The sequence below is a fragment of the Neovison vison genome, chromosome 7 (genome assembly GCF_020171115.1).
Source record: "Neovison vison isolate M4711 chromosome 7, ASM_NN_V1, whole genome shotgun sequence".
Classification (NCBI taxonomy): domain Eukaryota; kingdom Metazoa; phylum Chordata; class Mammalia; order Carnivora; family Mustelidae; genus Neogale; species Neogale vison.
Genome location: NC_058097.1, coordinates 50,602,104 through 50,629,767, shown reverse-complemented (window position 1 = coordinate 50,629,767; position 27,664 = coordinate 50,602,104). Strand labels below are relative to the sequence as shown.

The following is a 27,664-nucleotide window of genomic DNA, read 5'->3' as shown; positions in this document are numbered from 1 at the left end:
TTGTGACAGCCAGAGTGGACACTGTGATTACCATTTCCCAGGGGCGCAAAGCAGTTTCGTTCCTGTCCGCCTTCCCCAGTGGAGCCCGCCGCTCAGGGAGAAGTAGGACAACTCAGGGAGAAGTAGGACAGGGATTTTAGAATAGGCGCACCCTTCTACTGTGAAGGCTAATGGCTTTGCTCCACACAACCGGGGAGGCGACTGAACCCAGGGAGCGGGCAGGACCACAGGGCTTTTTCTGAAAATACTTTTAATGCTCTGGTCTCTTGTGGGTGGTGTGCCGAGCGGTTATCCCGTGCGCAGCCTGGGCGTGGGTGGCACCGCCCTTTTCGAACTCGCAGCGGGAACGACTGGGCACCAGGCGCACTACGCCCTCCTCGGTGTCGCTGTCGACCATCACGTGCCCCTCTCGGCTGTTGATCAACACCGCAGCTCGCAGCGCCGACTTGACAGCGGTCTCCACCCAGCCGTGCGGGTAGGCCGTATGCTCACCGGCGAAGTAGATGCGGCCGTAGGGGACCGCCCAGTCGTAGTCCGGCCCCTCGTCCTTGTCTTCATGCCAGAGCAGCGGCGGCTGCACCACGAAGCCGCCCTGGCTATGCGGGTCCTCCGCCCAACGTTTGACGATGCCGCTGCCGTCCCACAGCCGGTACACAATCGGCCCGTGCAGCGCCGCCACGTCGTCGAGCGCCACGCGCATCGCGTCTTCGGGGCGCAGGCCGGCGAACGACGCCGCCGCGTCCGACCACGTGTACGAGGCCAGCAGCAGCGCGCCCTCGCCCGGGGGCGGGTAGAATATCACGCGCGACGGGCGGGCGGTGCTCGAGTGGCCACCTTCGATGTGCTCGTCGTGCCAGAAGGGCCGGCGGAAGCTCAGGAACACCTTGGTGGCCGGCACGTAGTGCAGCGCACGCAGCGCCTCCTGCCGCCTTCGAGACAGCGGCGGCGAGAAGGTAATGCGTTGCAGCGCCGGGCCGCTGGCCGTCAGCAGCACCACGTCTGCGGTCATGGCCTTCAGACTCCGGGCCCTGCGCGAGCTGGCGATGTGCACGCGCACATCGTGCGTCCCCTGCGTTATCGCCACGACAGGCGCGTGCAGCAGCACCGGCCCGGACAGCGAGCTCAGCAGCGCTCGCGGCAGCAGGTCCCAGCCGCCCACGATGCGGCTGTACCTGCAGACAGGGCGGGAGCGAGAGCCGGGGGCTCGGACCCTGCCACTCCTCGTCGGCTCCTCCCTGCGGGACACCCCCCGCCGCCACCGCTAGCACTCCCGAGTGGGCGTTTTAGTTTTTGGCAGCAGATCCCCTCTTCTCCGGCCCCTTCTCGGAGGCCCCGCCCACTCCCTAACGGGCCTGTCACCTGCCTGCTCCTCGCTGACCCCGCCCACTCATTACCCTGCCCTCGCCAGTCCCTGATGTCCCCCAAAGGCTAGGGAGCAGAGAAGTGTCCGAGCCCGGCACCGCCCCCCTTCTCCTCTGGGCCACGCCTTCCTCCGGGAATCATTCCTACCCAGTTCCTCCCGAGGACCCGGGATGAAGAGGCGAGCGCGGCAGGACACAGGCGCCCCTTCTCCCATCCAAGTACTAACCAGGCCCGACCCTGCTTAGCTTCCGAGATCAGACGAGATCGGGCGCGTTCAGGGTGGTATGGCCGTAGACCAGGCGCCCCTTCTCATCCTCCCACCAGTCCCGACCCCACCCAACACGGACGGTCCCGCCCGCCCGGGTCCTCCCGCTCCCAGGTCCCCTTGGCCCCGCCCCTGCCCGCAGGCCCCGCCTCTCACCTGAGCCGGTCGCTGAGGCAGCTGTGGGCCCTTAGGGCCTCAGCGAAGCTGAGATAGAAGAAGCCGTCTTTGGACATCACGTCTCCCAGGAGCCGCACGGCAGGCTGGCTCAGGTTCCCCTCCCCGAGAAGGTATTCCTGCAGGACCGGTGCACGCCCAGGTCAGGACCCAAGTGGGCTGCACCCGCCGGCTCTGGCCTCAGCCCTGTGTTGGTCCCTCCCAGGCTGAGCATCTTGGTTCCCTGATGTGACAGTGAACTTAGTACGGTTCTCTGAGGCTCAGGGATCCAGTCCCTGCTGTTGTGACAGATGAGGGAAGAAAGCCCAGAAAGGGAGCGTGTGCTGAACCCGGGGTCAGGCAGGGTTCCCACCTTCTGACTCCAGGGCTACCGGCCCACGGGCACCCTCCTTGTTCGGGTTTCTCAGCGACGCTGAGGCCTCCCACTTACCAGGAGCGTGTGTTTTTCAAACTTCTTCATTGCCTTTCTGCAGCCCAGTGTCTTGAGATCTTTGAGGGCCTGTGGTGGGACAAGAGGATGACGCTGAGCTCCAGGGGCAGGACTGCAGAGGCCAGGTTGGTGTGCAAACCCAGGGTCTCCTCCTGCACCTGCCCCTGCCAGCCATTTGCCACTCCTGCTCAGGCCACCAGGTCTTTGCCCATGCTGTGCGCTCGGCCTTGCCCTCCACTGCAATCCACTGTCACCACTCTGTAAAGTCTCCCCAAGTTGTTACTGCCCCTTCCTGCCCCAGCCTCAGCCCACCCTCACGGTGTCACGCTCAGCCCCACTGGACATGGTTTGTTCTGCATCTGTCCCTAGCCTATAAGTCACTGCTGTATCCTGCTGGTGCTCAGTGATTGTCACCTGGATGGCTGTGGGCACAGACAGAAGCAGAGTCCCTTCTGCCACCCATCAGCCCCGAGGGGCTTAGTCACTGGTTTCTCTCCTGCCCAAGGCCCAGAGCACCAGGGCTGTGCCCTCAGCCGGCCCCTCGGTCACCATCTCTTAGGGCAGCTCCAGTTCTGCCGCACTATGTACAGGGCCCAGTGCGCCCCCCCCAACATCTGCACCGCTGCACGGTTCCCCACAAGCGGCCACCCTTTACCGTGATGTTCAAGTCTCTTTCCTTCCTGACAGCTCCGTTTCACCTTAGCCCTCTTCACTGTCCACCTGGCTTCTCTCTCGTGGCCAGGGAACTCCCCAAAGGATGTGCCCCTTCACTCACTCATCATTCACCTCGAGTCTCCTTAGGCTCCGTGGACAGTGCCAGGCCACAAAAATGGCCTCAACTCAGTGCCCACCCTTGTCCCAGAGGGAATACAGACAATTAGGAGCTCCCAGAGGAAGCCAAGTGCTGCTCCTTCCTGAGGGCACCAGGGAAGACTTCCTGGAGGAGGGAGGTTGGAGCTGGTTCTTGGGGGATGAGCAGGGTTCGCTGGGTGGGAAAGGGAAAAGGCCTTCCAGGCAGGGCAGGAAGCAACAGCAAGCAAGGGCATGGGTGCAGAATGGTGCAGGAGCACAGTGGGTATGAAGGAGGAAGGAGCTTGGGTGTTTGGGGCACCATGAGGACTTTGGGGGTAATAAAAATTTCTTGGAGCCTGGAGCAGGTGGGAGAGACCAAGCCATTCAGGGCTTGAACCTGAGGCTAAGGCACTGGGGAGCCACTGGGGGCTGTAAGTAGGGGACGAGCAGGGTGAAGGTCCAGGGTAAAGGATGGAATCTGAGCTGGGGCAGGGGCTGTGGGGACACAGAGGTGGGAACAGTGCAAGTGCTCAGGGGGCAGGAAGGATGGGGCAGGGGGCTACTGATGGTGGAAGGGAGAGGGAGGGAGCTAGGATCTCACCTGGGGGTCTGCCTGTCTGGGACTGGGGTGCAGGTGATGGGGCCATTATGAGAGGGGAGAACACAGGACTATGAGTGGGGTTAGGGAAAGATGCTGAGCTCAGTGGGAGCTGCCGGGTCCTGGGGTATGGCCAGGGGGGCACAGACAGAAGTCTGGGTCTCCAGAGATGGATGGGGAAGATCCTTGGTCAGCAGATCAAAGTTTAAGCCAAAGACATAGAAGGGGAGGCTGTCGGGACTGTGTGTGTATGTGTGTATCTGTGTGTACAGGGGTCAGAGACCAAAGGCTGATGGCGCTCTGGGGACACGCAGCATTTACGGGAAACCACAGTTTTGTCATCAGACAATGGGAGGAATGAGAGACACAAACAGCCAGGCTGGGAGGAGGCTGGGCAGAGGCAAGAGGGGCCCGGCCGCAGGCCTCCGGCTGCCTACCCGGTTGAGAGCCATCTGGTAGATCTCTTCGGGTGAGTGGCCCTTCTCCCTGGGGCGCAGCTTGTAGCCCAGCTTCTCGGGCATCTTCTCCACCACGTAGTTCCGCAGCTTCAGGTTGTTCACTTCTATCCACGTGTTCTCATCGTACTGAGTGAATTTGGTCAGGTTTAGCCCTAGGCTCTTGCAGAGCTCGTGGAGGATCCTGAAGGAGATGGAAGGGCTGGTGAGGGCCGGGTAGGGCGAGTGTGTGAGCCGGGGGGAGTCGGGACTCCTCTCTGGGGCTCTGGGGATGGGCACCAGGCTGCAGTGCGGCTAGAGTCAGGGTCCTGGGTGCGGGGGACCTGGAATGAAATGGGAGCAAGGCTCAAGGCTGGACGGCTGCAGGTGTGGCGGTTCGGGTCTGTGTCTGGAGCAGGAGCTGGGTTTCTCTGGGGCGGAAGTGGGACTGGGGACAGAGTTCAGGTTGGGGAAGGGACATGTTAGGGTCTGCAGGTCTGGCTGGACGTGGTGGGGCTGGAGATGGGAGATCCTGAAGTTAGAAGAAGGACAGAGGGGGAGGTGGAGTCTTGACGCAACTTGATTGGGGGCTTAGGTTTGGGGTCAGAGTTGAAGTTCAGTCTGGCCCTGGAGTGGGGATGGAGTTGGAGATCTGGCTGAGTCTGAGCATAGCTGTGGGGCTGTGGGTGGCCTTAGTGCACGCTTGGCTGCCTGGTCAGTCCTTACCTGTGTGAGCTGGGCATGCGCATGGCTCCCAGCTCCCCAATCCAGCCCGTCTTCCGGTCCCGGTAGGTGAAGATGCGGCCCCCGATCCTGTTGTCTGCTTCCAGGATGGTGACCTGAGGGACAGAGGGGACAGCAAGCAGGGCCCTTCAGCTCCTCCCACTGAGCCCCCATCCCCAGCCATCCATCCCCACCCAGGGCAGCACAGATCTCAACTAGAGAAGGACCCCACCCCCACTTTTTTTTTTTTTAAGATTTTATTTATTTATTTGACTGACAGAGATCACAAGTAGGCAGAGAGGCAGGCAGAGAGAGAAGGGGAAGCAGGCTCCCTGCTGAGTGGAGAGCCCAATGCAGGGCTCGATCCAAGGACCCTGAGATCATGACCCAAGCCAAAAGCAGAGGCTTTAACCCACTGAGCTCCCCAGGAGCCCCTAGGAGCCCCTTCTTTATAGAGAAGTAAAAGGAGCTGGGAGAACAGATGTCACAGCAAACATGTACCATATGACACTCTAGACTACAGCAGGAGACAACAAGCCAGATTGCAAAGGGACTTCCCAGCTCAGAGGGTGGGGAGATTTCCTGCAGGCACAGAGATCCTGGCAGAGCCCATTCTCATTCTCGGATTTCAGTGACGGGGCAGTGGTTAGATCTCAAGGGTCACTTCTCCTTGAGTGGAGTTTCCATCTCCAGCAACACAAACTCCCCTCAGGAGGTCGGAGGACATTCAGAGGGAATTCCCTCAGGAACGTGAGAGAGCAAGACAGGGAAATGAAAGGCTTCTCAGCCTCCCTCTGGGTTTCACTCCCCAGACCAAGGGGCAAAGCATAGCTCTTCTCCCCACCTCCTACCAGCCCCATAACAGGGATGTGGCCAGGCCCCTCTACCCAGGACTCTCAGCCCGCAGCAGGAAAGACTCAAGGCAGACTCCAAGCAGCCCTTCTCACCTTGTGTCCCGCATCACTGAGCACCTTGGCAGCTACCAGCCCAGCTGCACCAGCACCAACCACAATGACCCTCTGAGGCTTTGAGGTCCGATTGAGGCCCAAGGTCACAACCTTGAGCAGCACCTCATAGTCAGGATCATGCATACATTTTTCAAAGGGATCCTGGCTGTGGGAAGTCTTCCAATCCAGGGAGGCCTCCAGGCTGAGGAAGAAGGAGACCAGGACGAGGAGGTACCGGGCTGGAGGTAGGAAGGACGAGGACAGTGCGCAGGTCAGTAGGCTTGTGTGGGGGGAAACGTGGGCTCCGTCCCCCTGTCCCTGTGCCCCTTCCTTTGCTTACTTACCTAATGACGCCATAATTCGTGGTGGGAGATGGTGTCTAGTTTGGAGGGGAGGCAAGGGTCACTGTGACAGGGGGCCTGGCCGCCCCTATGGCCTCATCCCTCCGTCTGTCCCATCTATCCGCCTCCTGTTTTGTACTCACCCGTCTGCCCTTTGGTCCCCCTCCCTGCACTCCTTTCTCTTCTCTGTTCCCCTCTCCTCTGTTCTCCCTGTCTCCAAGTGTCTGTTTCTGGGGGTCCCAGTCTCTGCAGCCTCCTCTCTACCTTGGCTCTCCAAGCAGCAGCACCTCTGTCCTCTGTCGCTCCCACTGGTCGGCCCTGTCCCCCCTTGCCTGTCCTTAAAGGAGCTGAGCCCCGCCCTCCCCTCCCTCTGGGAAATCTGTGGCGGGAAATGAAACCACTTTCCTGGGTAGTAGGGTCAGGTGCTCAGGGTTTAGTTGAAGCTGGAGGGAGTGGGTGTTGGGGAAGGGGGGTTGAGAGAAGCAAATCAGTCTATTTTCTTCCTCTTGCCCCAAATAGTTCTGGGGTCGTTGGAAGGCCAGAAAGAAATGCTCAGGTAACCATGCAAAGGGGGCCTGGTCTCAGGAGCCCTGCGTCTGCCCTTGGGGCATGTTCCCTGTGTCAGCCCCCAAGTCCTTCTGTGTGTCAGTTGTCGCTGTGCCCCAAAGGGCACTTGCTGGCTCCAGCCCCCTCCCACGGAGCTGCTCTGATGAGCCTCAGTCTCTGAGGCTGGCCTGCCTGGGTCCTGAGCCTGGTGCCTGCGCACACGGTTCTGGTCTGCAGCTGTCAAGTGGGGGCCATTAAGTGTGGGTAGAATTAGGCAGTGAGTCCAGGTCCGGCCTTGTGAGCAAGCACCTGGGTCAATACTAGAACTTGCTCCTTAGGAAATGCCAGCTGCTGCCACCATGCGGGTACTGGGAAGGGCTCAAGGAGTGACCCCCCCTGCTCCTCAGCCCTGTGCAAGAGGCAGCCCAGGATATGTGCTCATCCTTCCCATCCCTCACTGAGATGCTCAGCTGTGGTGCTCAGCTCAGGCTAGGTTGCCAAGGACCACCTCTGCAAAAAGGCTGCAGGGGCCTCTGGCCTTGGCTTTCACCACTGCTATATGTGGGGTGCATTTTCCCGAGGCAGGCAGTGAGAACAAGATGACCTGGCTGCAAGGAGCCCCCTCACCCCTGGCAGCAGGGGTCCTTCGGCTTTTGGGGCTTTAGCCAAGGGGACATGTGGTAGGTCCCCTGAAGTGGGTGGAGGTAGAAGATGCAACTTCGGGGATTTTTCCTGGCGTGGGGCAGAGGGCACCAGGCAGCTGGTGAGGAGTTAAGCCAGAGGCAGCAGATCCTCTGCAGCAACAAGATGGGAAAACCCGAAAGGGTACATCAAAGGGGGATGTGGTTTGATGGAGGATGGGGGAGGGAGGGGACCTATGAGTCAGAAAACATATGATTCGGGGGCCTGGGAGGCAGCAGCCAAGAAGGAAACACAATCCGTTGGACAGAGCCTTGAGCCTCAAGACTGAATGCCAAGGAAGCGAAGGGCACAAGTCAGCACAAATGGCAGAGACCATCCCATGGTGAGGACCCACTAAGGTGGTCCTGGTTTCAGTGCTTTGCACTGACTGTGCGCCCTCACTGCGCTGCACTTGACAGAGGAGGGATCTGAGAGATGGAGCGGGGGTAGGCAGGGGAAGACCCCAGGACTTACCCAAGGCCTCAGAGTGGGAAGACCTTCCCCTGGCCGCCCCTGCCTACTTCCCTCCTTGAGGTGCGGGGCACCTGAGCACTGCCACGCTTGGAGGTACTCACAGTAGCAGCAGCCGCAGGAGCACGTGGCACCATCGTTCCTCTACCCCCAGGGGCCTTGTTGGAAGGGAACCCAGCCAGCTGACCAAAAGGCTCATGCTCCAGGGCCCACAGCAGGAAATGACAGAGCTGGGGGTCGTGCTGGCCCCCAGCCGGAGGCCCATCAGCTCTGCTTCCTTAAGGCAATGTCCGCACAGAGAAGGGAGCAGCCGCAGCATGGAAGCAGAAAGGATGGAGGCAGCAGAGCCATGAATTCCTGCACTTGTCTAGGCAAGAAGTGTTGGTCCCCAGAACAGCTTGAGGGGTCCCACTGGGATCCCTGAGCCGACCCCCCTGGTTTCTCTCCCATACAGGATTGCTGTGCAGAGCTCCCTGGCTCCGGGCACACACTCCCCGCCCCCCGCCCCCCGCTGGCTTCCTGGACTCTTAGAGAAGTGGAACACCAACCTCAAGGGGTCAGCGGGGCAGGGAGAGGGAGGGAGAGGAACCCAACTCATGAGGTGCCCCAGGACTGGGAGCCAGCAGGGCCTGAAAGGGTAGGGATCCTGCCGGGGCAGGGTCTGAGCAGTCTGCTTGCTGCTGTGTAACACCTACGGATGCTGCGTACCACCACGTCCCAGGTACTTCATACGTTTTACTTCATTTACTCCAGTAAGGATCCTGACAAGATGGGCTTAGCTGTCCCCATTTTCCAGTGGAGAAAACCGAGGCCCAGACAGGTCACCCGTGAAAAGCGGCAGCACCTGGGTTTGATCCCAGCAGCCTGGCTCCAGGGCCACATTCTGAGACACCCGTTCATCAGCAGCAAGCTTGGCTCATGAACGAGGGAGTGGGCCAGGCCAGGGTGTCTCTGTCTCATTAACACTGACATTTGGGGCCATCTCTGTGGGGGTCGTCCTGTGCATTGTGGGATGTTGAACAGCCTCACTGGCCTTTACCCACTAGATGTCAGTAGCACTTGTTCCTCGAGCTGTGACCACCATAGATGTCTCCAGACATTGTCAATCATTCCCAGGGTAAGGGGAGGCAAAATCACCCCGAGAACCACCGGGCTAGGCTCAGGTTGATGCTGAATTGAACATTGAACCAAGTGGCTATGGTCCCAGAGAAAGACCTGGGTCCAGCTGGCAGGAGAAGAAACACTGGGGGCCACACAGCTGTGCGGGGGACAGGGCTTGTGCTTTATACATATGATTTTCTCTGAGGCAGTTCAGAGACAGGGAGTGGTCGCTACCAAAACTTTGACCAAGTCCCTGAGGCAGTAGGGCGTGCCCAGGGGATGCCCAGGGCCCCAGGGGGAAGTCAGGGGCCCAGACCTGGATCAGGGAGGGGCTCAGAGAGCAGAGGACAGATTTATCCAAGGCCCTTGGTCTATGGCCTGACTCTTGGACAGAGTTCCCCTTCCCAGAGAGCCCTCCTGCCCCTCCTCCCCCCTTCCAGAACCCCTGGGCCCCATGGGGGGGCACTCACTGCATGGCTGGCTCTGGGGGGCTCTCTCAGCGCCCATGGCCTTTCTGGTTAGCCCGGGACAGAAGTCATCGTTGGGTGTGTACGAAAATGGGGTCAATGGTGGTAGCTTTGTCCTGATTCCGTTAGACCAAAGGTGCCAGGGTCCTGGTGAGTTCAGAGCAGTTGGGAGGCTGTGGAGGCAAGTACTCCCTTCTCAAAAGCTTTTTATTATGGAAATTTCAAGCATATATAAAAACAGAGAGACTGGGATAGTAAACCCAAGTGCCTCCATCACCTCCTAGCCCATCTTGTCTCATTTACATTTTCTCCCTCCCCCACTGCATTATTTTACAGCAAATCCCAGACATCTTATTTCGTAGGTAAATACTTCAGGATGTTTCTCTACAACAGAGGTCTACAAACGTTTTCTATAAATATTTGGGGCTTTGGGGGCCACACTGTCTCCATCTTGCCTACTCAACTCTGCCCTCCAAGTAAGTAGCCACAACATGTATAATGAACTGGCATGGCTGTGTTCCAATAAAATTTTATTTACAAAAACAGGAAGTGGGACTATAGTTTGCCAACCAACTTCTTTTTTTTAAATTTTTTAAAAAAGATTTTATTTATTTATTTAACAGAGAGAGACACAATGAGAGAGGGAACACAGGCGAGGCAGTGGGAGAGGGAGAAGCAGGCTTCCCGCTGAGCAGGGAGCCCGATGTGGGGCTTGATCCCAGGACCCGGGGATCATGACTTGAGCTGAAGGCAGACGCTTAACAACTGAGCCACCCAGGCACCCTGTCAACCAACTTCTGCTTTAAAAAAATATTAGAAATATTTGCTTAAAAAAAAAAAAAAACAAGAGAGGGGTTCCTGGGTGGCTCAGTGGGTTAAGCCTCTGCCTTCCGCTCAGGTCATGATCTCAGAGTTCTGGGATCGAGCCCCACATCGGGCTCTCTGCTCAGCAGGGAGCCTACTTCCCTCTCTCTCTGCCTGCCTCTCTGCCTACTTGTAATCTGTCAAATAAATAAATAAACAAAATCTTAAAAAACAAACAAACAAACTACAATACCAGTATTACATTTAAAAATGGCATTAAAGTCCAATTTCCTGGGTTGTCTCAAAAAAATTTTTTTTCTAAGTAGGCTCCATGCATAGTGCGGAGCCCAATGCGAGGCTTGAACTCAAGACCCTGGAATCAAGACCTGAGGTGAGCTCAAGAGTTGGAACACTTCACTGAGCCACCAGGTGCCTCAAAGAAGCCCACTTTGCATTTGAGTGACATCAAGGGTCTTTGCTCAGTGGATTTGGGGTTTGTGTCCTTAGAACCTGGGGGTTTATGTAACCCCACGGCATCAGACTGGGCCCGAGCCTGGCAGAGCAGCACACCAGGTCTGGTTTTGGTCACAGGGAAACCTGTGAAGGTCATGGGGTTGAACCTGGACGCCGTCTGGACGTGAAGTGCGTGCCTAGGTGAGTCACTGATGTTTGAAGTGATTAGTGCCACTGCGTGAGGGCTGTGGGACAGGTACAGGGGCAGTGTGGGACAGGTAAGTCTGGCTGGCGTCCAGAAACCAACGTGGTTTTTGAGGCTGAGGGATTTTGTTCCTGGAAGTTCTGCAGAAAGCCCTTGCCCTGAGAGTCTGAGGGTGGACTTTTCAAGCACCCAAGTAATTTCAAGGTAGAATGAGAACTTGGGAGCTGTGGTGTGGTGGGTCCTAGCAGCGCACAAGAGCTGACTGATTTTTTTAAAGATTTTATTTATTTGACAGACAGAGATCACAAGTAGGCAGAGGCAGGCAGAGAGAGAGGAAGGGAAGCAGGCTCCCTGCTGAGCAGAGAGCCCGATGTGGGGCTCCATCCCAGGACTCTGAGATCGTGACCTGAGCCAAAGGCAGAGGCTTTAACCCACTGAGCCACCCAGGTGCCCCGAGCTGACTGATTTTTAAGATCTTTGGTTTTTGTTTTGCATGACATTCTTGAAAAAAAAAAAAATACACATTTAATGATTAGTCTTATGAAAAACAAATTTAGAGGTGCCTGGGTGGCTCAATGGGTTGAGCTTCTGCCTTCAGCTCCGGTCATGATCTTGGGGTCCTGGGATCGAGTCCCGCATTGGGCTCGCTGCTTGGCAAGGAGCCTGCTTCCCTTCCTCTCTCTCTGCCTGCCTCTCTGCCGACTTGTGATCTGTCAAGTAAATAAATAAAAAATCTTAAAAAATTTTTTTAAAAAAACTCAAAACTCACCATTTCCCAATCATTCGATTATATTTTACTATTATGTATACTCTTGAGGAGAAGCAATTGTTATCTGTAGATATCAATTTCCCAAACTCCCAGTCCATGACCTCACAACCGTGCCTTGCAGTCAACCCTGGAGAGGGCCTCTACACCACGGTATCGGGGGGTAAAGGGCATCAGCATTTGCCACCCATCAGAGCTTTCCCCTACCCTTACCCCAAGGAGCCAACTGTTAGGTTTACCAGCACACCACTGTTTGGGCATCATTCATTTCAACCTCCGCTAGGAGATGAAGGGAGCCGTGGCTCTGGAAATCTTTAGTTGTTTGAAACATCTGACCCTTCTGATGCCAAGCTGCGCCCAACAGGCAGAGGCATAATGCTGGGGAAGCAGCTGGGCTCTAGAATCACTTAAGGGCTTCCTTGAGATGGAAAGAAAAGCCATAACCATACATCGAATTGCCACTCTTATCCCTCAACTGGAAGAAATGCAGTTAACAGCTTACTGAGAGATTCGCCTTTAAAAGCCTCTGCTGCCAAATTTAGTCACCACATTTGCTGTCTTCATACTACTTAATGAAGAGGAACTTAAGTAGAGGCCGTTTGTCCGACCAGCAAAGAAGCGCATCTGTGTTTTCTTCCTGGAAAGGGAAACTGCAGTTACAACGAAGCCATCATCTGCAGGGTGGCACCCCGTCTGCCGCCGGTCCTTTGGCAACCCCAGGGACCCCTCCCTGGTGCTCCCGGGAAGCCCGTTGGGGCCATTTTCCCCATGGTGCAAGAGCACCATGACCATCGTCCTGATTTATAATTGTGTTTTCCAAAGTGGGGTGCCCATGGTCCCTTGGGCCATGGGAATAAGTGAACTCAGTATTCCCATTTAAAAAAGTACCTAAGTGAAAGCAGTTAAGCATTACTATTGTTCAATATGCAAAACAGGTCAATTAGATTAACATTGGAAATGCAAGCTCAAGAAAAGTTTTTAGCCCCTGCCAGCAACTTCTGAGTGAGCAGGAACACCGTTGCATTTTTGTGACCCCAGTGCCAGATCAGGATCTGGTATGTAGGTGCTCCAAAACTAGATGTTGAGGGGCGCCTGGGTAGCTCAGTGGGTTAAGGCCACTGCCTTCGGCTCAGGTCATGATCCCAGGATCCTTGGATTGAGCCCCTCATCGGGCTCTCTGCTCAGCAGGGAGCCTGCTTCCCTTCCTCTCTCTCTGCCTACTTGTGATCTCTGCCTGCTAAATAAAAATAAATAAATAAATCTTTGAAAAAAACAAAAAAAAAAACAAACAAAAAAAACCCTAGATGTTGAATGCATCAATGTGGATAAAATATAAATGACCTCCTACTTTCCAGGATGACTTGAGGCTGCTCCAACTCTCCTCCCTTTAGGGAGAGGGAGCAGATGTGGGTCTTGCAGTTAGGCAAGGCTCAGACTGCACAAAGGGCCAGTGCCCACGGAGAGGAGCTTTCAGAGAGAATCAAGTGGGTTAGTGTGGGGTCTCCCCCCTCTTCTGTTCTGTTCCCCTCCCTCTCCTGTGGCTTCTTCTTAGACAGGACACTTGTTCTCGGAAGACAAAGATGGTCCAAGGAAATGACTTATGACCAGGACTTTGGGAAAATGGACCATACATCTCCAGGAATTAGCTCTGGGCATTCCTTAGCAAACACATGGCTTAGCGAGGCAGAGGCTGAAGGGATAGACCTCCACTCCAAAGCAGGAGATCCAAGCGCTTGGTATCATTCTCGCCCACAGGAGCCAGGGAAAGAGGCAGAATGCTGGGCCAGTATCTGGAAATGACCCCCATACAACTCCACATCCCAGCTTCGCCTGTTTCCCACCTTTGAAGCATGACTAGTTCCTCCAGCTAGCCCTAGGAAACGGAGAGGAATGCTGCCGACAGCTCCTGTGGCCTCTGAGCAAATGCCTTAGGGAAGATGGCGAAGGAACTGACATGCATGTGTATCTACGATGGAAGCCAGAACATTACCGGCACACATTCCCTCATGCGCTGCTCTTCTGCCATCAGCACCAGATGAACCCACGACCTGCATCTGTGTGTATGTGTGCCTCAATGATGTACTGTCTAGTTCTGGTTTCTGAGTTCCAGACAAATGGCACCCCACTTGATGTAGTCTTCTGGAACCTGCTCCTTTTCCCCAGCTTTCTAAGTGATACACACCAATGGGAACTTTTTTGTTCCACAGTAAATTTTATTTAGGAATGCAACATATAGTCATAGTATCTCAGACAGTGCAGCAAAGTATAAAGACAAATACAAGACATTCAGGAAACAACCGGTTGGCTTCTGTCTTCTGGACACCACGGATCTCTCACTGTTAACAGACTAGGTCTGCTCCAGCACTGGCAAGTTCCAACCCAAGTCTGTGGCCACCTCTGGCACTCGTGGCCATTTCAGTAGGCATTTTGTGGATGAACATTTGATGCCGTGTTTCATCTCCATTGTTCTTTTGAAAATGTGACAGGGATTGTGCTGAGGACACAAAAGGGGCCAAGAAACACAGTCCCTGCCCATAGGGGCTCACATTCAATAGTGAGGCAGAGACGTTAACAGTTGGCACAAGACATGCACACGCTCTATGTCGTTTTGTAGCCTCAGGACTGCCACCGGACCCAGGTCTGGGGCAGCTGAGAGGGCTTCCTGGAGGTGAGGCCCAAGAGAAGGACAACTGGAGGATGGGGTGGCGTGTCAGCCAGGCAAGGTAAAGACCTCCTGGTGCAAGTCTGACTCTTTTCTCAATATTACATTTAAGTCCCTCATCTGACTGTCCTTTCTCCTTTGAAATTCTACATCCCGCGGTTGGTCCTATTCACAAGCCCCTTTCTCGCACTGGCGGTCAGTCTCCACAGGCTCACGCCTTACACCAGGACACCGTCTCCTCGAGGATGGACTCTTCACGGCACCTACGACTATATTTTGGGCAGAGTGGCTGCTCGGCAGACCCTGGCTGGGAGACAGATGGTTTTGGGGAAACGTCTCCAGCACTCTCTACTGGCACTTGGCCGGAGCAAGAAGGATGGGTGGGTGGTGGTTGTGAAAGGGGTCTGAGATACACAAAAGATATGCAAAGAAACCACACCCACAATGCTGCTGCCCAGACTAGAGCACTTATAATACTTCCGTTTTCACTAAAGTAAAGCAAACCACAGAACTGTTCTCAACGGCAGGGTCACATGAAAGAAAGGAACAAACAGGTATTCACTGCAACCAAACGCTAGACAATAACTGCGTGCCCCCGCTGCCCCCCAACGCCCTTGGAGCGCACAGGCCCCGAAGACGGCTGGCACGTCAGTCGAATGTGATCCGGAAACTGCGTTCCTGCTCCTTGCGACGCCCCTCGCACACCTTGGTCACCTCCTCCACCTTCCTCTGCAGCAGGGCCGAGTTCTGGTCGACCCACTGCAGCGAGTCCATGTGTGCGTTGAGGATCTTGCAGATCTGCTGCAGCGGGTCGCTGGTGTCAGCCGGTCCCCCGGACGTGTTCAGGTGCTCGATGATGTCCTTGAGGTCCTGGGCCATGCGCTTCAGCTGGGCGTCGATGTTCTCCGCCAGCTTGTAGGTCCTCTCGCGCTCCTCGTCGGCGTGCTGCAGGTACACGGTGCCGCTCTGCTCCTTGACCGACTCCTCCAGAGGGCTCAGCAGGTCTTCCAGCTCCTTCTGCTGAGACAGGATGAAGTCGAGCTCTTGGTCCAGCCTCTTCTGGTCCAGCTTCACTTTCTCCACCTCACGGTGCAGGGTGGTGATCTTCTCCCCATTCTCGATCAGTGTGCGATCCCAGGCGTTGACCTGGGTGGCCTGCTGCAGGAAGTGCCGCTCCTGGTCCTCCAGCTCCAGACTCCACTTGTTGATCAGACTCTCCAGCTGGGCGTAGGTCATCACAGGGCTGGTGGACGCCCCAGTGCCGGTGCCAGGCCCCGGCGGTGCAGCCACGGCAGCTGGTGCGTTGCTGGCGATCCCAGCTGGTGCCAGTGGCTTCAGATTCAAGGCGAAGCCAGTGGTGGTGGTGGTGGTGGTTGTGGTGGTGGTGGCAGCAGTGGTGGCGGCGGGGGTGGTGGATGCTGTTGTGGAGGCGGTAGAAGTTGCTCCAGGGGCCTTTAAGCTGAAGCCCAGCGTTCCGGCCCCGGGAGTTCCGGCCGTGGTTGAAGGGGGACAAAGGGAAAGCCCCGTGGAGACAGATGAGGTCGGAGCGGTGGCTAGCGAGGCGAACAGCGTGGGGCCAGCACTGGTGGTGGCAGCAGCGGGGGCAGGAGCGGCCGGCTGTGTGGCTCCTGCTCCACTGGCAGCCGGAGGGGCGGCCGTGAAGGGCAAGCCGGCAAGCGCCGTGGGCTGGGCCGAAGTCCCCAAGGAGCCGATACTGAAACCTGAGGTCCCGGTCTGGGATGTGCTTCCCCCTGTGAAGGAGAATCCCCCCGGTGTGGTGGACGGAGCAGCAGAGGTGGTGGTGGAGCCAAACACGAAGCCGGTGGGTGCTGTGCTCTGGCTAGAGGTGACAGTGCTCGAGATGGCATTGGTGAGGGTGCTGCTGCCGAGCCCAAAGCCGCCAGTGTGTGCCGTGGCTGGGGTGGCCGTTGCACTGCTCAAGTTGAGCTTCGGCGCGCTGATTCCTAAGGAGAATCCAGTTCCTCCCGTAGCAGGAGTTGTGGTTCCAAAGCTGAATCCTGGGGTCTGTGTCGTTGGAGCTTGGGTCGTGAGTGAGAACAGGCCAGTAGAAGGGGTACTTGCTGCCGGCTGGGAGGGAGTCCCAAAATTAAACCCACCAGTGCCAGATGTAGAGAAAGAAAACCCGGTAGCAGGTGTGGTTGTCGCCGTCTTTGCAGCGCCAAATGTGAACCCGCCTGTGGGGGCCCCAGTGCCTCCAAAATTAAACCCGCTCATGGCTCCAGATTCTGGTGGCGGCAGCTACGCTGGTTCCCAAAGTAAATCCGTCGGTCTGCAACCTTGGGAAGATTTTTAAAGCAGAGTAAGTCACATGATCAAATGGCAGTTTGGGAAAGGCAACCTCGATGGCCAAGGTGGAGCCGTTTGGAGGGTGGCGGGACTGGTCATGAGAACATGTGACCGCCACCCAGCTCCCTGCTGTAACCTAGCCAGGCCCTGTTAAGCTAGAGAGGAAAAAGCTCTGGAAGCCCTGGGGGTCACATACTAGGAACCAGATGTGCTTAAGACAGGCACAGCCACATTCAGCACCAGCAGGAGTATTTGCTGCCCTAGAGGAGAGGGCCAAAGAGCACCTGAGGAGGTTAGATCAAGGCACTTTTGGAGAGTGGGACTAGAAGCACAAAACACCACCTTCAGGGGCGCCTGGGCGCCTCAGTGGGTTAAAGCCTCTGCCTTCAGCTCAGGTCATGATCCTGGGGTCTGGGATTGAGCCCTGCATCAGGCTCCCTGCTGAGCAGAGAGCCTGCGTCCCTTCCTCTTTCTCTCTCTTCCTACTTGTGATTTCTGTCTATCAAATAAATAAAATTTAAAAAAAAAAAAAAAAAGAAAAAGAAAAGAAACCAAACCAAAACAAAAAACCCCCACCACCTTCAGGACCTGCTCCCCAGGATTCCCTGCTGAATGCAAGTGGGAGGTGGTGGACTGATCGGAGTACCACCCTGAGCGTCTTTCTGGACCTCAGAGAGAGGCCCCAGAAAGCAGGGCTCTATGGCAGGGCATTAGCCCCCTTCAGTGCATACCGCTGACCACTTAGGAGGATGGAGGCCTGCTGGAGCGTCCCCCTGCCTTCCTTCTAAGTCAGCTAACTTAGAATTCCCCTGAGATTTTTCTCCAGGGACTCAGGAGGTGGCCTCCTTCACCTACAGGTGCAGGGCACAGGGAATGTGCATGTGGGGCACCCCCCATCCTCCCAGCCATCTGCAGCTGAGCTACACAGAGTGGGGAGGAAGAGGGAAAGTGATCGTGGACCCAGAGGATTCACACATGCTCACAGGGCCCTCCGCTGGCTCTGGTGAGGGAAGAGAAGGGAGTCCAGAAGGGCCCGTGAACACCTGGCTGTTAAGTTCTCAGACACCTGGGGGTTGTGGCTGACCTCAAATTTAACACGAATTCATGGTTGGCTGCCACTGCTCAGTGGGTTCCTAGGCCGCATGACGAGAAATGCCAATTCCAGTGAAGACACCAAGGTGATTCCCAGGCAGCTTGCTGTGCCCAGTATGCTCTCCTTAGCCACCAGACCCTCAGCTAACTTCACAACAGTCCTACAGGGAGGTTGTGATGACGGTCCCTATGCACAGACGGGGAAAAGAGAAGCTCAGACGGACTTAACTTGTCAATTCTTACCCCACGGTGGGCCCTGAACCTGGCCATGGGCTGTAAACCCCTCTTTATTTATACTCCATCAAAATGGTCCACCTGGTCACAGGGCACGCAGCCCTGCCCTGGCTCAGGGCCGCCATGCTGTACCCCAGCCTCCATCCCCTACCCAGCACAGCTTATTTTCCCTTCGTCTAAAACAGCTCAGGCAGTTGAGCAGCAAGACTGTTCCCTGTTCTCAGGCACAAAGTTGGTTCTCCAGACATAAAGGAAAGACTAGGTTTGAACTCTGCTTCTGCTACAAGTCGTGGGTCCTGGGAAAGTTACTCCTGAGCCTCTCTACACCTATTTCCCCAATTCTAACAAGAAGGATGAGCCCCTTCCACTGGGAAGGATAAACAAGGTCATGACGGAGAAGCCAAGTGCCTGGCCCAGGGAAGCCATCCTATTTCCTGAAGTCCTGTTTCCTCCTCCCTCTCTCTTCTGGGCCAGTTTTACTTCTTCAGGTGTCCTCAGGAATCCTCTTGTGCCCTGGGCCAGAGGAACCCTGCTGTGGCTGCCCCTCTCCAACTTCTACGGCACCCTCTGCCTTCCTGGCAGACCCCAATATTTCCTTTTTCTCCAAAGACCCATGCTTCTAGGGAGATGACCTCAGTGCGGTCCGCTCTGCCCCTGGGGCCACCTGCTTTAAGCCAGATCTCATCTGGCTGCCCATCAGCACCTCCAGGGTGGGTGTTTGGAAGGTACACTGCTGCCAGACAGATGGGGGCAGTCGCTTTGTCAGGGGAGACGAGGGTGGCGTGTGGCAGGGCCCTAGACTGTGGCATTTTTATAAAGCTCTTCTGGGGCTCCTGGGAAAGGTCCCTTCATTCACACTACAGCAATGTCTGAGCCCCCGGGCCACTGGGACCCCACAGTGCCCTGCGCCAGACCCCTTCTTGCGGGGAGCGCACACCTCCTCACTTGAGTACCACGGCAAGCCACATCTGCTGTTACTGGCAGTTTAAGGCATCTGAACAGCTACGCCTACATGTCTCCGTTCTCAAGACCTCAGCCCGAGAGAGCTTCTATTAATAAGTTGCAGCTAAATTTTTCCACAAGAGCATTTATAAAAAGCTCTCTGTAACTATTAAAAAACTACAAGAAAAACAAGAGTCTGGGGGGGCTTTTCCAGTTTAATGGCTCACCATTTATTAAACGCCTCTTTGGTTTCGGATACTACACATGCTAGGGATCTACTAACAGGGGCAAACACTACTGGTTCAGCCCTGTGCTATGCGCTTTAAATATATTATAGCTCACTTACTCCAAAAGCAGGTCCATTTCATAAACTGGGAGAGTGAGAGGCCCACAGAGGTCACCTAAGCCATGGCCCTTGCCCGAGGTAGTTAGAGACATGGGAAATGTGAACTTGAGTACCAGGGCTCTAGGTAGGGACAGCGGAGGATGGGGGTGGGGAGGCGTCAATAAGGGAGCATTTTCCTGAGCTGAGCGTGGAAGGATTCGAGGTCAGGATTAGTCAGGTGGATGGGAGGAAGGGCCTGGGTGAGGCAGAAAGGTTGACACAGGTGTGTCTCTGGGATGCTAAGTGACTTGGTGTGGCTAGAGGGACTGTGTGTGTGTACTTGCAGTAAAGGGTTCACTCAGAAGGCCTGGGTTATCCAAACCCTACACATCAAAGAAAAAACTGGCCCTTTTCTGGTTCCTGTAAGATAACCTGCGAGCCCTGCCAACTTGACCTCTGCAGGGGCCAGAGACTAAGTAATGAGTCAGTCACAAAGACACTCCAGCCTATATGACTGACCCCCAGTAAAAACCCTGGATGCCAAAGCACAGGTGAGCTTCCTTGGAGGGCAGTACTCCACGTGTGCTGTCACACGGTGCTGCCGGGAGAATTAAGTGCTGCTGTATGACTACATGGGGAGAGGCCACTGGAAGCTCACCCCTGCTCTCTCCTAGACTCTGTCTGGTGCACCCTTCACCCGTGCTGATTGATTCTTTCCCCTTTTGTTGAAACCATGAATCTAACAGCTTTGCTGAGCTCTGTGAGTCTTTCTAGAGAATCACCGAACCTAAGGGTGGGCTTGGGGACTCCCGAGCACATCGTGTGTATAGTGCTGTGTGATGTGGCGGGAGCTGCTGGTTGGGAAAGGACATGTTGATGGCTCAGACTTCATTTGGCGTGAGTCATGGAGGGACTTTAGAGGTGGGGAGACTAACAAGGCCAGACACATGTGCGGGAAACAGACTGGAAGGGAAGAAACTAGAGGATCAGGTAGCTAGGAGGAGGGTGCAGTGGTGGTCTAAGCCAAGAGCCTGAGCGAGGGGCCAGGACTCTGGGGACAGAGAAGAGAAAACCTCAATCTGGGGAATGTGTGAGTCTGTGCAAAAATGGAATGAAGTGTTGGTTCTGCAGGGGCTGACTCAAGTGAACAAAGCCATCAACCAAGACCAGGACTTTGGGAGTTTCTCACACAAATGTGTCTTAACAGATACACATTATTCTGAGCTTCGAAACAGGCTTTCCACTTTACTGAAGGGGCAAGCTTTCCACAGGAGCAGCTGACAGTGCTTGGGTCAGGTGCTTAAGCCTGTCAACCAAGACCAGGACTTTGAGAGTTTCTCACACAAATGTGTCTTAACAGATACACATTATTCTGAGCTTCGAAACAGGCTTTCCACTTTACTGAAGGGGCAAGCTTTCCACAGGAGCAGCTGACAGTGCTTGGGTCAGGTGCTTAAGCCTGGGAGGCCACAGACGTGGCATCTGTAGCTGGGCCTGGAGTGAGGAGGGTCTGCCTCAAAGTCACCGAGTTACTGACAAGAGACGCCTACCCCACTCTGTCCCTGTTTGTCAAGCCACATCTGCCTGCCCTCATAGCCCAGGGTAGTCGTAGATTCTGAACAACAGATTCGTCCTGTCCCCTGGCTTTGAGGACCACGGTTCTCTGCCATCACCTCCAACTTCACTCAGGTCCACTAACCTGACCTCTCCAGTTCTTTGCTACTCCAAATTCCATCTTTATCTAATTTATTTCCTTAGCCCTATTCTGCATACAGTTACAACAACATAGACAAAACAAACTCTCTGTAGTGCAACATTCACTCATGCAACAAACACATCTGAGAACCTATGCATGGGCCCTGTTCCAGACCCTCGGAATATGGCTGTGATGGGGAGAGTGAGTCCCTGCTCTCATGGAGCTTCTCCTCCAGCAGAAGAGACAGACAGGAGAACAACGAACTTCATAAAGGAATCCTATGTCACGCTTTAATAGGCTAAGCATTATGAAGGAAGAAAAAGTGGGGCAGGAAAAGGGGAAGAGGGCAGTGGCATGGGGGTAAAGGGGTTGACTGAGTCATACTGAGGAAAGAGCTAGAACAAAGGCCAGGAGCAGGGGGGTGTGGCCATGACAACAGGAGGCCAGTGTTGTTAAGGGGCAGGGGCCACACTGTTCCCAAGCCCAGGGACTGATTCTCACTCCCTACCCCAGCCCATTTCCTGTATCTGGAGCAGGGGTGTTTGGGAATTAATATGAGGGGACCTCGGCCTTGGACCAAAGGAATGGAATGATTGAGAAGGCAATGAGGGTCTTTAAAAGTGGAAGGTGGAGACAGAAGATGTGACCATGAAAGAACATTCTGAGAGATACTATGTCGCTGGCTCTGAAGACGGGAAGAAGGGGTTTCAAGCCAAGGAATGCAGGGTGTCTCTAGAAGATGGAAAAGGTAAAACATGGATTTTCCCTCAGAGATTCCAGAAGGAAAGAGGTCCTGTTGACCCATTTCTAACTTTCTGAACTGTAAGAGAATAAATGAGTGCTGTTTTAAGCCACTACATCTGTGATCATTTGTTATGACAACCGGAAGTTGACAAAGGAATGGGGAAGAAAGAACAGGATGGACTCAATCTAGACAAATGGATGGGAAACACATCCTGGAGTTGGGGCCAAGGAGAGGCTGGAGAAGAGAAGTGATAGGGCCAAGGTGCACGGTCTGTCTCTGTGCAACAGGGCCAAGGGAAGAGGATACAGCAGTCACTAGGGCCTGGCAGCTGGGGAGCAGGTGGGAAAAGAACAGAGAGCTGTGATTCTGAGAATCTGGACATCCCCTGCTGCTGGGGTGACCGAATCAGGGGAGTGGATGTGTGCAAAACCCAGCAACAACAGGCCACCTATGTCCTATAACAGAGGGAGGGAAAAGGTGGCCTGGAAACATGAGAAGGGCTGACGATGGTGACAGTGTCAGCCCACAGGGCAGGAATTTTCTGCTTTTGTTCACTATTGTTATGCCCAGCACCTAGAGCAGTGCCTGGCATGCAGCAGGCACTCCATAAATAACTGCGAGGGACCGACAATCTGACAACTAAGAACTATCATTTACAGAACACAACCTATGTAATGGTCCTGGGCCAAGAATACTAGGTAGGAGCACAATGAATCCTTCCTGGATGGGAAACAGGTGATGTAACTTCTTCAAAGTCACAGAGCAGCAAACACTAGTCCCAGGATGGGAAACCAGATCTTTCTGGGGCTAAGTGCTGAAGTTCTGCCTGGAACAGGAAGGAGATGTCAGAATTAAGTCTTAAAGGATGAACGGGGCTTTCTGGACAGACAGGTCACTGAGAGAGTAAGATACACAGGCCAACTTCTGTACACTTTGTGGCTGAAGCAGCAGGCTTTGGGAGGAGGGGTTGGGGGCCAGGTCACAGAGGTAGATTGCTAGGCTAGTCCATCCAGTGGAGACAAAGCTGTAACATGGTTTCCCTTCCTGATCCCATAGCTGTCTTTCATCTTCACACCTCACCTGTAGTGACCCTGGGGCGCCTGGGTGGCTCAGTGGCTCAGGTCATGACCTCAGGATCCTAGGATGGAGCCCCCATCAGGCTCTCTGCTCAGTAGGGAGCCTGCTTCCCCACCCCCCCTCACCGCCCACCTAGTTCTCTGCCTACTTGTGATCTCTCTGTCAAATAAATAAGATCTTAAAAAAAAAAAGAAAAAAGAAAATGTAGTGACCCTTCCACACTAGGATCCTCCACTGGGGATGGAAACAGCTGCTGTCCCCTTCCTCTACACCAGTTCAACTCCACTTCATTTGGGGCAGCAGCGAGTATAGCCAAAGAGCTCTATTTTCAGGGCTTCTCGATGGGGCTTGGGATTATAAATCCTGGGTTTTCTAGTCCACTGATGGACTGGGATGGGGACTGCTGACAGTAGCCCTGTAGCTGTCATTAGAAGTCCAGACTGTGGATTTCTGTGTGCTCTGAGGAAAAGGGTCTTGTTTGTCCTTTTCTGTCAGTCACTTGGCAAGACTCCACAGCCTGCTGGCCAGAGACCCTGCTTCTTCACTCCTAATCCTGGGATCTTAGGTTCTAAATTCATCCCCATGCCTGTTTTATCACATGAAAAACAACGATTACAGCTCACAGATCTGCAATGGACACTTAGCACGCTGCACTCTTGGCCCAGGAAAAGCTGACCTCTTATTAATGCAAGTTCTGGCAGCAACTAGAGCAGATGCTCCTGACATTTCAGCCCCATGGCCACCTGGTGGCGCTGCCAACAATGCTGAGGCCAGGGAGCAAAGGAGCTATCACTGAGGGAGCCACCTCTGCAAAATAAGCAATTTAGTGGGGCGCCTGTTGACTGAGTTGGTACAGCGTGGGGCTCTTGATCCTGGGGTTGTAAATTCGAGTTGGGTGGAGAGAGCACTTAAAACATAAAATTTTAAAAAATAAATAAATAGGGATGCCTGAGTGGCTCAGCTGGTTAAGCCTCTGCCTTTGGCTCAGGTCATGATCTCAGGGTCCTGGGATCCAGCCCCACATCCGCTTGGGAGGGGGTGTGTCTCTGCTCAGCAGGGAGCCTGCTTCCCCCTCCCTGCTTGTGATCTTCTCTGTCAAATAAATAAAACACTTAAAAATAAATAAAATCTTAAAAAAATAATAAATTAGCAATTAAGACTTGGAGGACATGTGATGACAGACTCAGAGAGACCAGAGTAGGAGAGAAACTAGGGAGCACAGGAGATGGCAGCAGGAGAGAAAAGGCTGAAAACCAGAGGCTGGGATGCCTGGGTGGCTCAGCTGGTTAAGCAGCTGCCTTCGGCTCAAGTCATGATCCCAGCATCCTGGGATCGAGTCCCACATCGGGCTCCTTGCTGGGCTGGGAGCCTGCTTCTCCCTCTGCCTCTGCCTGCCATTCTGTCTGCCTGTGCTCGCTCTCTCTCCCTCTCTCTCTCTCTGATAAATAAATAAAAAAAAAATCTTAAAAAAAAAAAGAAAATCGTAGGCTGAAGGGACTTTGCCTTTGGCTCCCATTTGGCCCAGCCAGGGAAATCTGATTCCCCGCGGGAGCTCAAACACCTGCTGGTACCTTTGCCACTGTGCTAGGGGGGAACTCCCTGTCCACTCTGCTGTCCCCCGTTGTCCATCCCTTCCCCCTCCCCACCGCAATCATCTCTCTTCTCTGGGTTGTCTCACCAACATGTAAAACAGAGGTCACTGGCCACTCACCCACCCCCAGTCCGTGCAAGCTGCTGCTGAAACATCTCTCTCTCTTTTTTTTTTTAAAGATTTTTATTTATTTATTTGACAGAGAGAAATCACAAGCAGACAGAGAGGCAGGCAGAGAGAGAGAGAGGGAAGCAGGCTCCCCGCCCAGCAGAGAGCCCGATGCGGGACTTGATCCCAGGACCCTGAGATCATGACCTGAGCCGAAGGCAGCGGCTTAACCCACTGAGCCACCCAGGCGCCCCCTGAAACATCTCTTGAATTAGTTCTCCTTTCTCCCTCTAGTCAAAGATAAACTCTCTAACCCTCAGGAACAGGAGAGCTGAGAGAGCGCCAGCCCTCAGGAATGGAAATCAACTAATAGCAGCAAGCTGCTTGCTAGCCAGACCACAGCCAAGGCAGTCTACAGTTACAGGCAGGGAAGGAACAGCAGCGTGCTAGGTGGGCTCCAGAGCAGGGAGGGGTCGGCGTAGCCAGACTAGAGTGTAGCATGAAGCCGCAGGAGGTATCTATGTGAAAGGATCTCGTTTGTTTTGAAGGCCTTCCCCAGGCGGCTGGGGAGGAGCTGGTGGTGTTCTGGGCCACTCTGTCAGGCTCTCACACAACCACCATGCCTGGTGGGCATGGGCAACCGTGGTTGCCGGGAACAGAGCCTTCCCGAGAAAGGCAGGAGGCTTTTGTAAGCCAAACTGGCAGTAGGGAAACCTCGGTGCTCCCGGCAGTGTGAAGGCTTCTCTGCCACAGGGCATGGTATCCCCAGCAGTGAAGGCAGGACTGACTCCCTCTCCCAGTTTTCAAAAGCCCTCTCATCCCCTTAGGCCACTTGGGATTCTGGTCCCAATTTCCTAAACCTGTTCCTCCCTGAGGACCCCCACATTCGAGGTCCTTCAATCTCCCAGGTATAATGAACTTGTGTTAAATATTTGACCTGTGAAGAGAGGACACAAAAGAGGCATGTTCTGTCCATCTGTGCCTCTGCTCTTCGGGGGGAGGAGCTGTGGAAAGCCTCACAGCCTGTTTCACTGCTGCTTGTCTTTTCCCCCAGGTCGTGTTCCATGATCAGATTCTTCAACGCCCCTGCACGCTGATTGCTGAGGCAGCTTTGTCACACGTGTTCCATTTCTCAACCTATCCAATAATGTGGTGCTGGCTATTTTATTTTCATTTTAAAGATTCATCTACTTTAAAGAGACAGAGAGCACACATTAGTAGGAGAAGGAGTGGGTGGGGGGGTAGGGAGTAAGTGAGAGAGAGAAGCAAGAGAAGCTGACTCCCTATTGAGCATGGGGCTCCCCCGGTGGTGGCTATTTAATTTAATTAATTAATTAATTAATTTTTAAAGATTTTATTTATTTGACCTAGAGATCACAAGTAGGCAGAGAGGCAGGCAGAGAGAGATGGAGAAAGCAGGCTCCCCACTGAGCAGAGAGCCTGATGTGGGGCTTGATCCCAGGACCCTGAGATCATGACCTGAGCCAAGGGCAGAGGCTTAACCCACTGAGCCACCCAGGCGCCCGGTGGTGGCTATTTTAACAGTAAAAAAAAAAAAAGGTGAAATTTACATTTTTGGTGAACAGATTGTTTGTTCATGTGGTTTTACGTTCCAAAGGGAATACTGTGGTCTCTGTCCTCCACCATCCCCACAGCCACCAGCTCTCTTTCCCAGAGACAAGCAGTTAGGTTTCCTGTGCCTCTTTCCAGATTTTTTTTTTTAAATTCATTTAAGCAAATGCAATGAGCACTCTACCCCTCTGTACACGAGAAGGTCACCTGTCAGACCCACTGTCCATTTTCACTTACTCTATCTTCAGACTCATTTATGCAGGCTTGTCATCCTCATGGGACGGAGGACAGCCAGTCTAGCAGAGGCACCCACAACATGCCTTGGCTGCTCTCTCCTATGGTTGCTTTGAGCTGGTACCCAAATGCTTCTTGGATTAATAGGTTCCCAGCCTTCTCTTCCCTTTCTTCCTTTCCCTGAAAAAACTAGTTTTACCCCAAGTCACTTCCCAGCTAATTAGCAATTACATTCTTTACTCCAAGGCCTGAATTATACCCAAAGGAGCTCAGGTGGTGGGAAAAACAGTTCCCCCACAGGGAAAACAAATCAGGTTAAGACCTACGTGGAAAAGAAGTCAGGAAACAAAAGAATCGATTTTAAGGAGGATTCTAGAATGACGACTCAATATAAAATAACGGGAGTGGAAGAGATCTGAGGAATTCTCTGGTGCTGGGCCCCCTACCTATTTTGCCAAGAACTGTTTTCTCTTCTAGTGAAAGATTTTTTTCTCTAACTGCATTTAAAAAAAAAAAAGATTTTTATTTATTTATTTGACAGAGAGAAAGATCACAAGTAGTCAGAGAGGCCAGCAGAGAGAGAGGGGGAAGCAGGCTCCCCACTGAGCAGGGAGCCCAACTCAGGGCTTGATCCCTGGACCCTGGAATCGTGACTTGAGCCGAAGGCAGAGGCTTAACCCACGGAGCCAGTCAGGCATCCCTCTCTAACTGCATTTTTAACCTTTAAATTTTAGCTGCACAATTAATACATAAGTCCTTTCTTTAAAAAAATGTCTTGCACATCACCATCAAAGCTAAGATTCTCTTGATCACTATTTTCCACCCTGGTTCCCACACCTGCGAGGTAACTGCTGTTAAAAGCTGCCCTGTATTTTTGATCTATGTATTTGTATGTGCATTCATAGCCTGAGGAGATGAAATGATTCTAATCTTTCTTTTCTCCAACCATACTCCAACAAGCATGCTTCTTCACACCTTCTTTGGCACAGGCACTTTTCCAGGGCAGATCCTCAGGAGAGTTGCTGGCTATGGATACTTGCATTTTGGTTTTTCTAGGGGCAACCAAATTGCCCTCTAACTTGCCTCTAACCATTTTTATCCTAACTGGCAGTTCCTGCAGAGAATCATTTCCCTACAAGCTGCCAGCACCTGAAATTAGGAAATTCTATCAATCTGATGTACCAACTACATTTATTAAAAAATGATAAAGCGCGGGACGCCTGGGTGGCTCAGTTGGTTAAGCAGCTGCCTTCGGCTCAGGTCATGGTCCCGGGGTCCTGGGATCGAGTCCCACATCGGGCTCCTTGCTCAGCAGGGAGCCTGCTTCCTCCTCTGCCTCTGCCTGCCATTCTGTCTGCCTGTGCTCGGTCTCTCTCCCTCTCTCTCTCTGATAAATAAATAAAATCTTTAAAAAAAAAAATGATAAAGCGCCAACCATTCAGCACTCATTGTATGCCAGCATGGTTGGGTAATTCACAGATATCTTCATTCATTCAGTCAGCACACATCCACTAAGACT

The 27,664-nt window shown here is 53.9% G+C and overlaps 2 protein-coding genes across 2 annotated transcripts in view; both read right to left on the bottom strand.

Moving 5' to 3' along the window:
• Positions 1 to 233: 233 nt before the first annotated feature.
• Positions 234 to 6,386, bottom strand: IL4I1 (interleukin 4 induced 1). Its single transcript, XM_044260508.1, has 7 exons — positions 6,070 to 6,386; positions 5,726 to 5,964; positions 4,782 to 4,894; positions 4,059 to 4,260; positions 2,232 to 2,300; positions 1,784 to 1,920; positions 234 to 1,172 (listed from the first exon to the last, which is right to left on the bottom strand). The coding sequence occupies exons 1-7, from the start codon at positions 6,080 to 6,082 to the stop codon at positions 251 to 253; spliced, it is 1,695 nt and encodes a 564-aa protein (XP_044116443.1). The 5' UTR covers positions 6,083 to 6,386; the 3' UTR covers positions 234 to 250.
• A 7,366-nt stretch (positions 6,387 to 13,752) lies between these two features.
• Positions 13,753 to 27,664, bottom strand: part of NUP62 (nucleoporin 62) — a 23,960-nt gene continuing 10,048 nt past the window's right edge. The window contains exon 2 of the mRNA XM_044256825.1: positions 13,753 to 16,519. Within this exon, the coding sequence (XP_044112760.1) occupies positions 14,871 to 16,457 (1,587 nt within the window). The 5' untranslated portion in view covers positions 16,458 to 16,519 and the 3' untranslated portion in view covers positions 13,753 to 14,870. The remainder of the gene's footprint in view (positions 16,520 to 27,664) is intronic.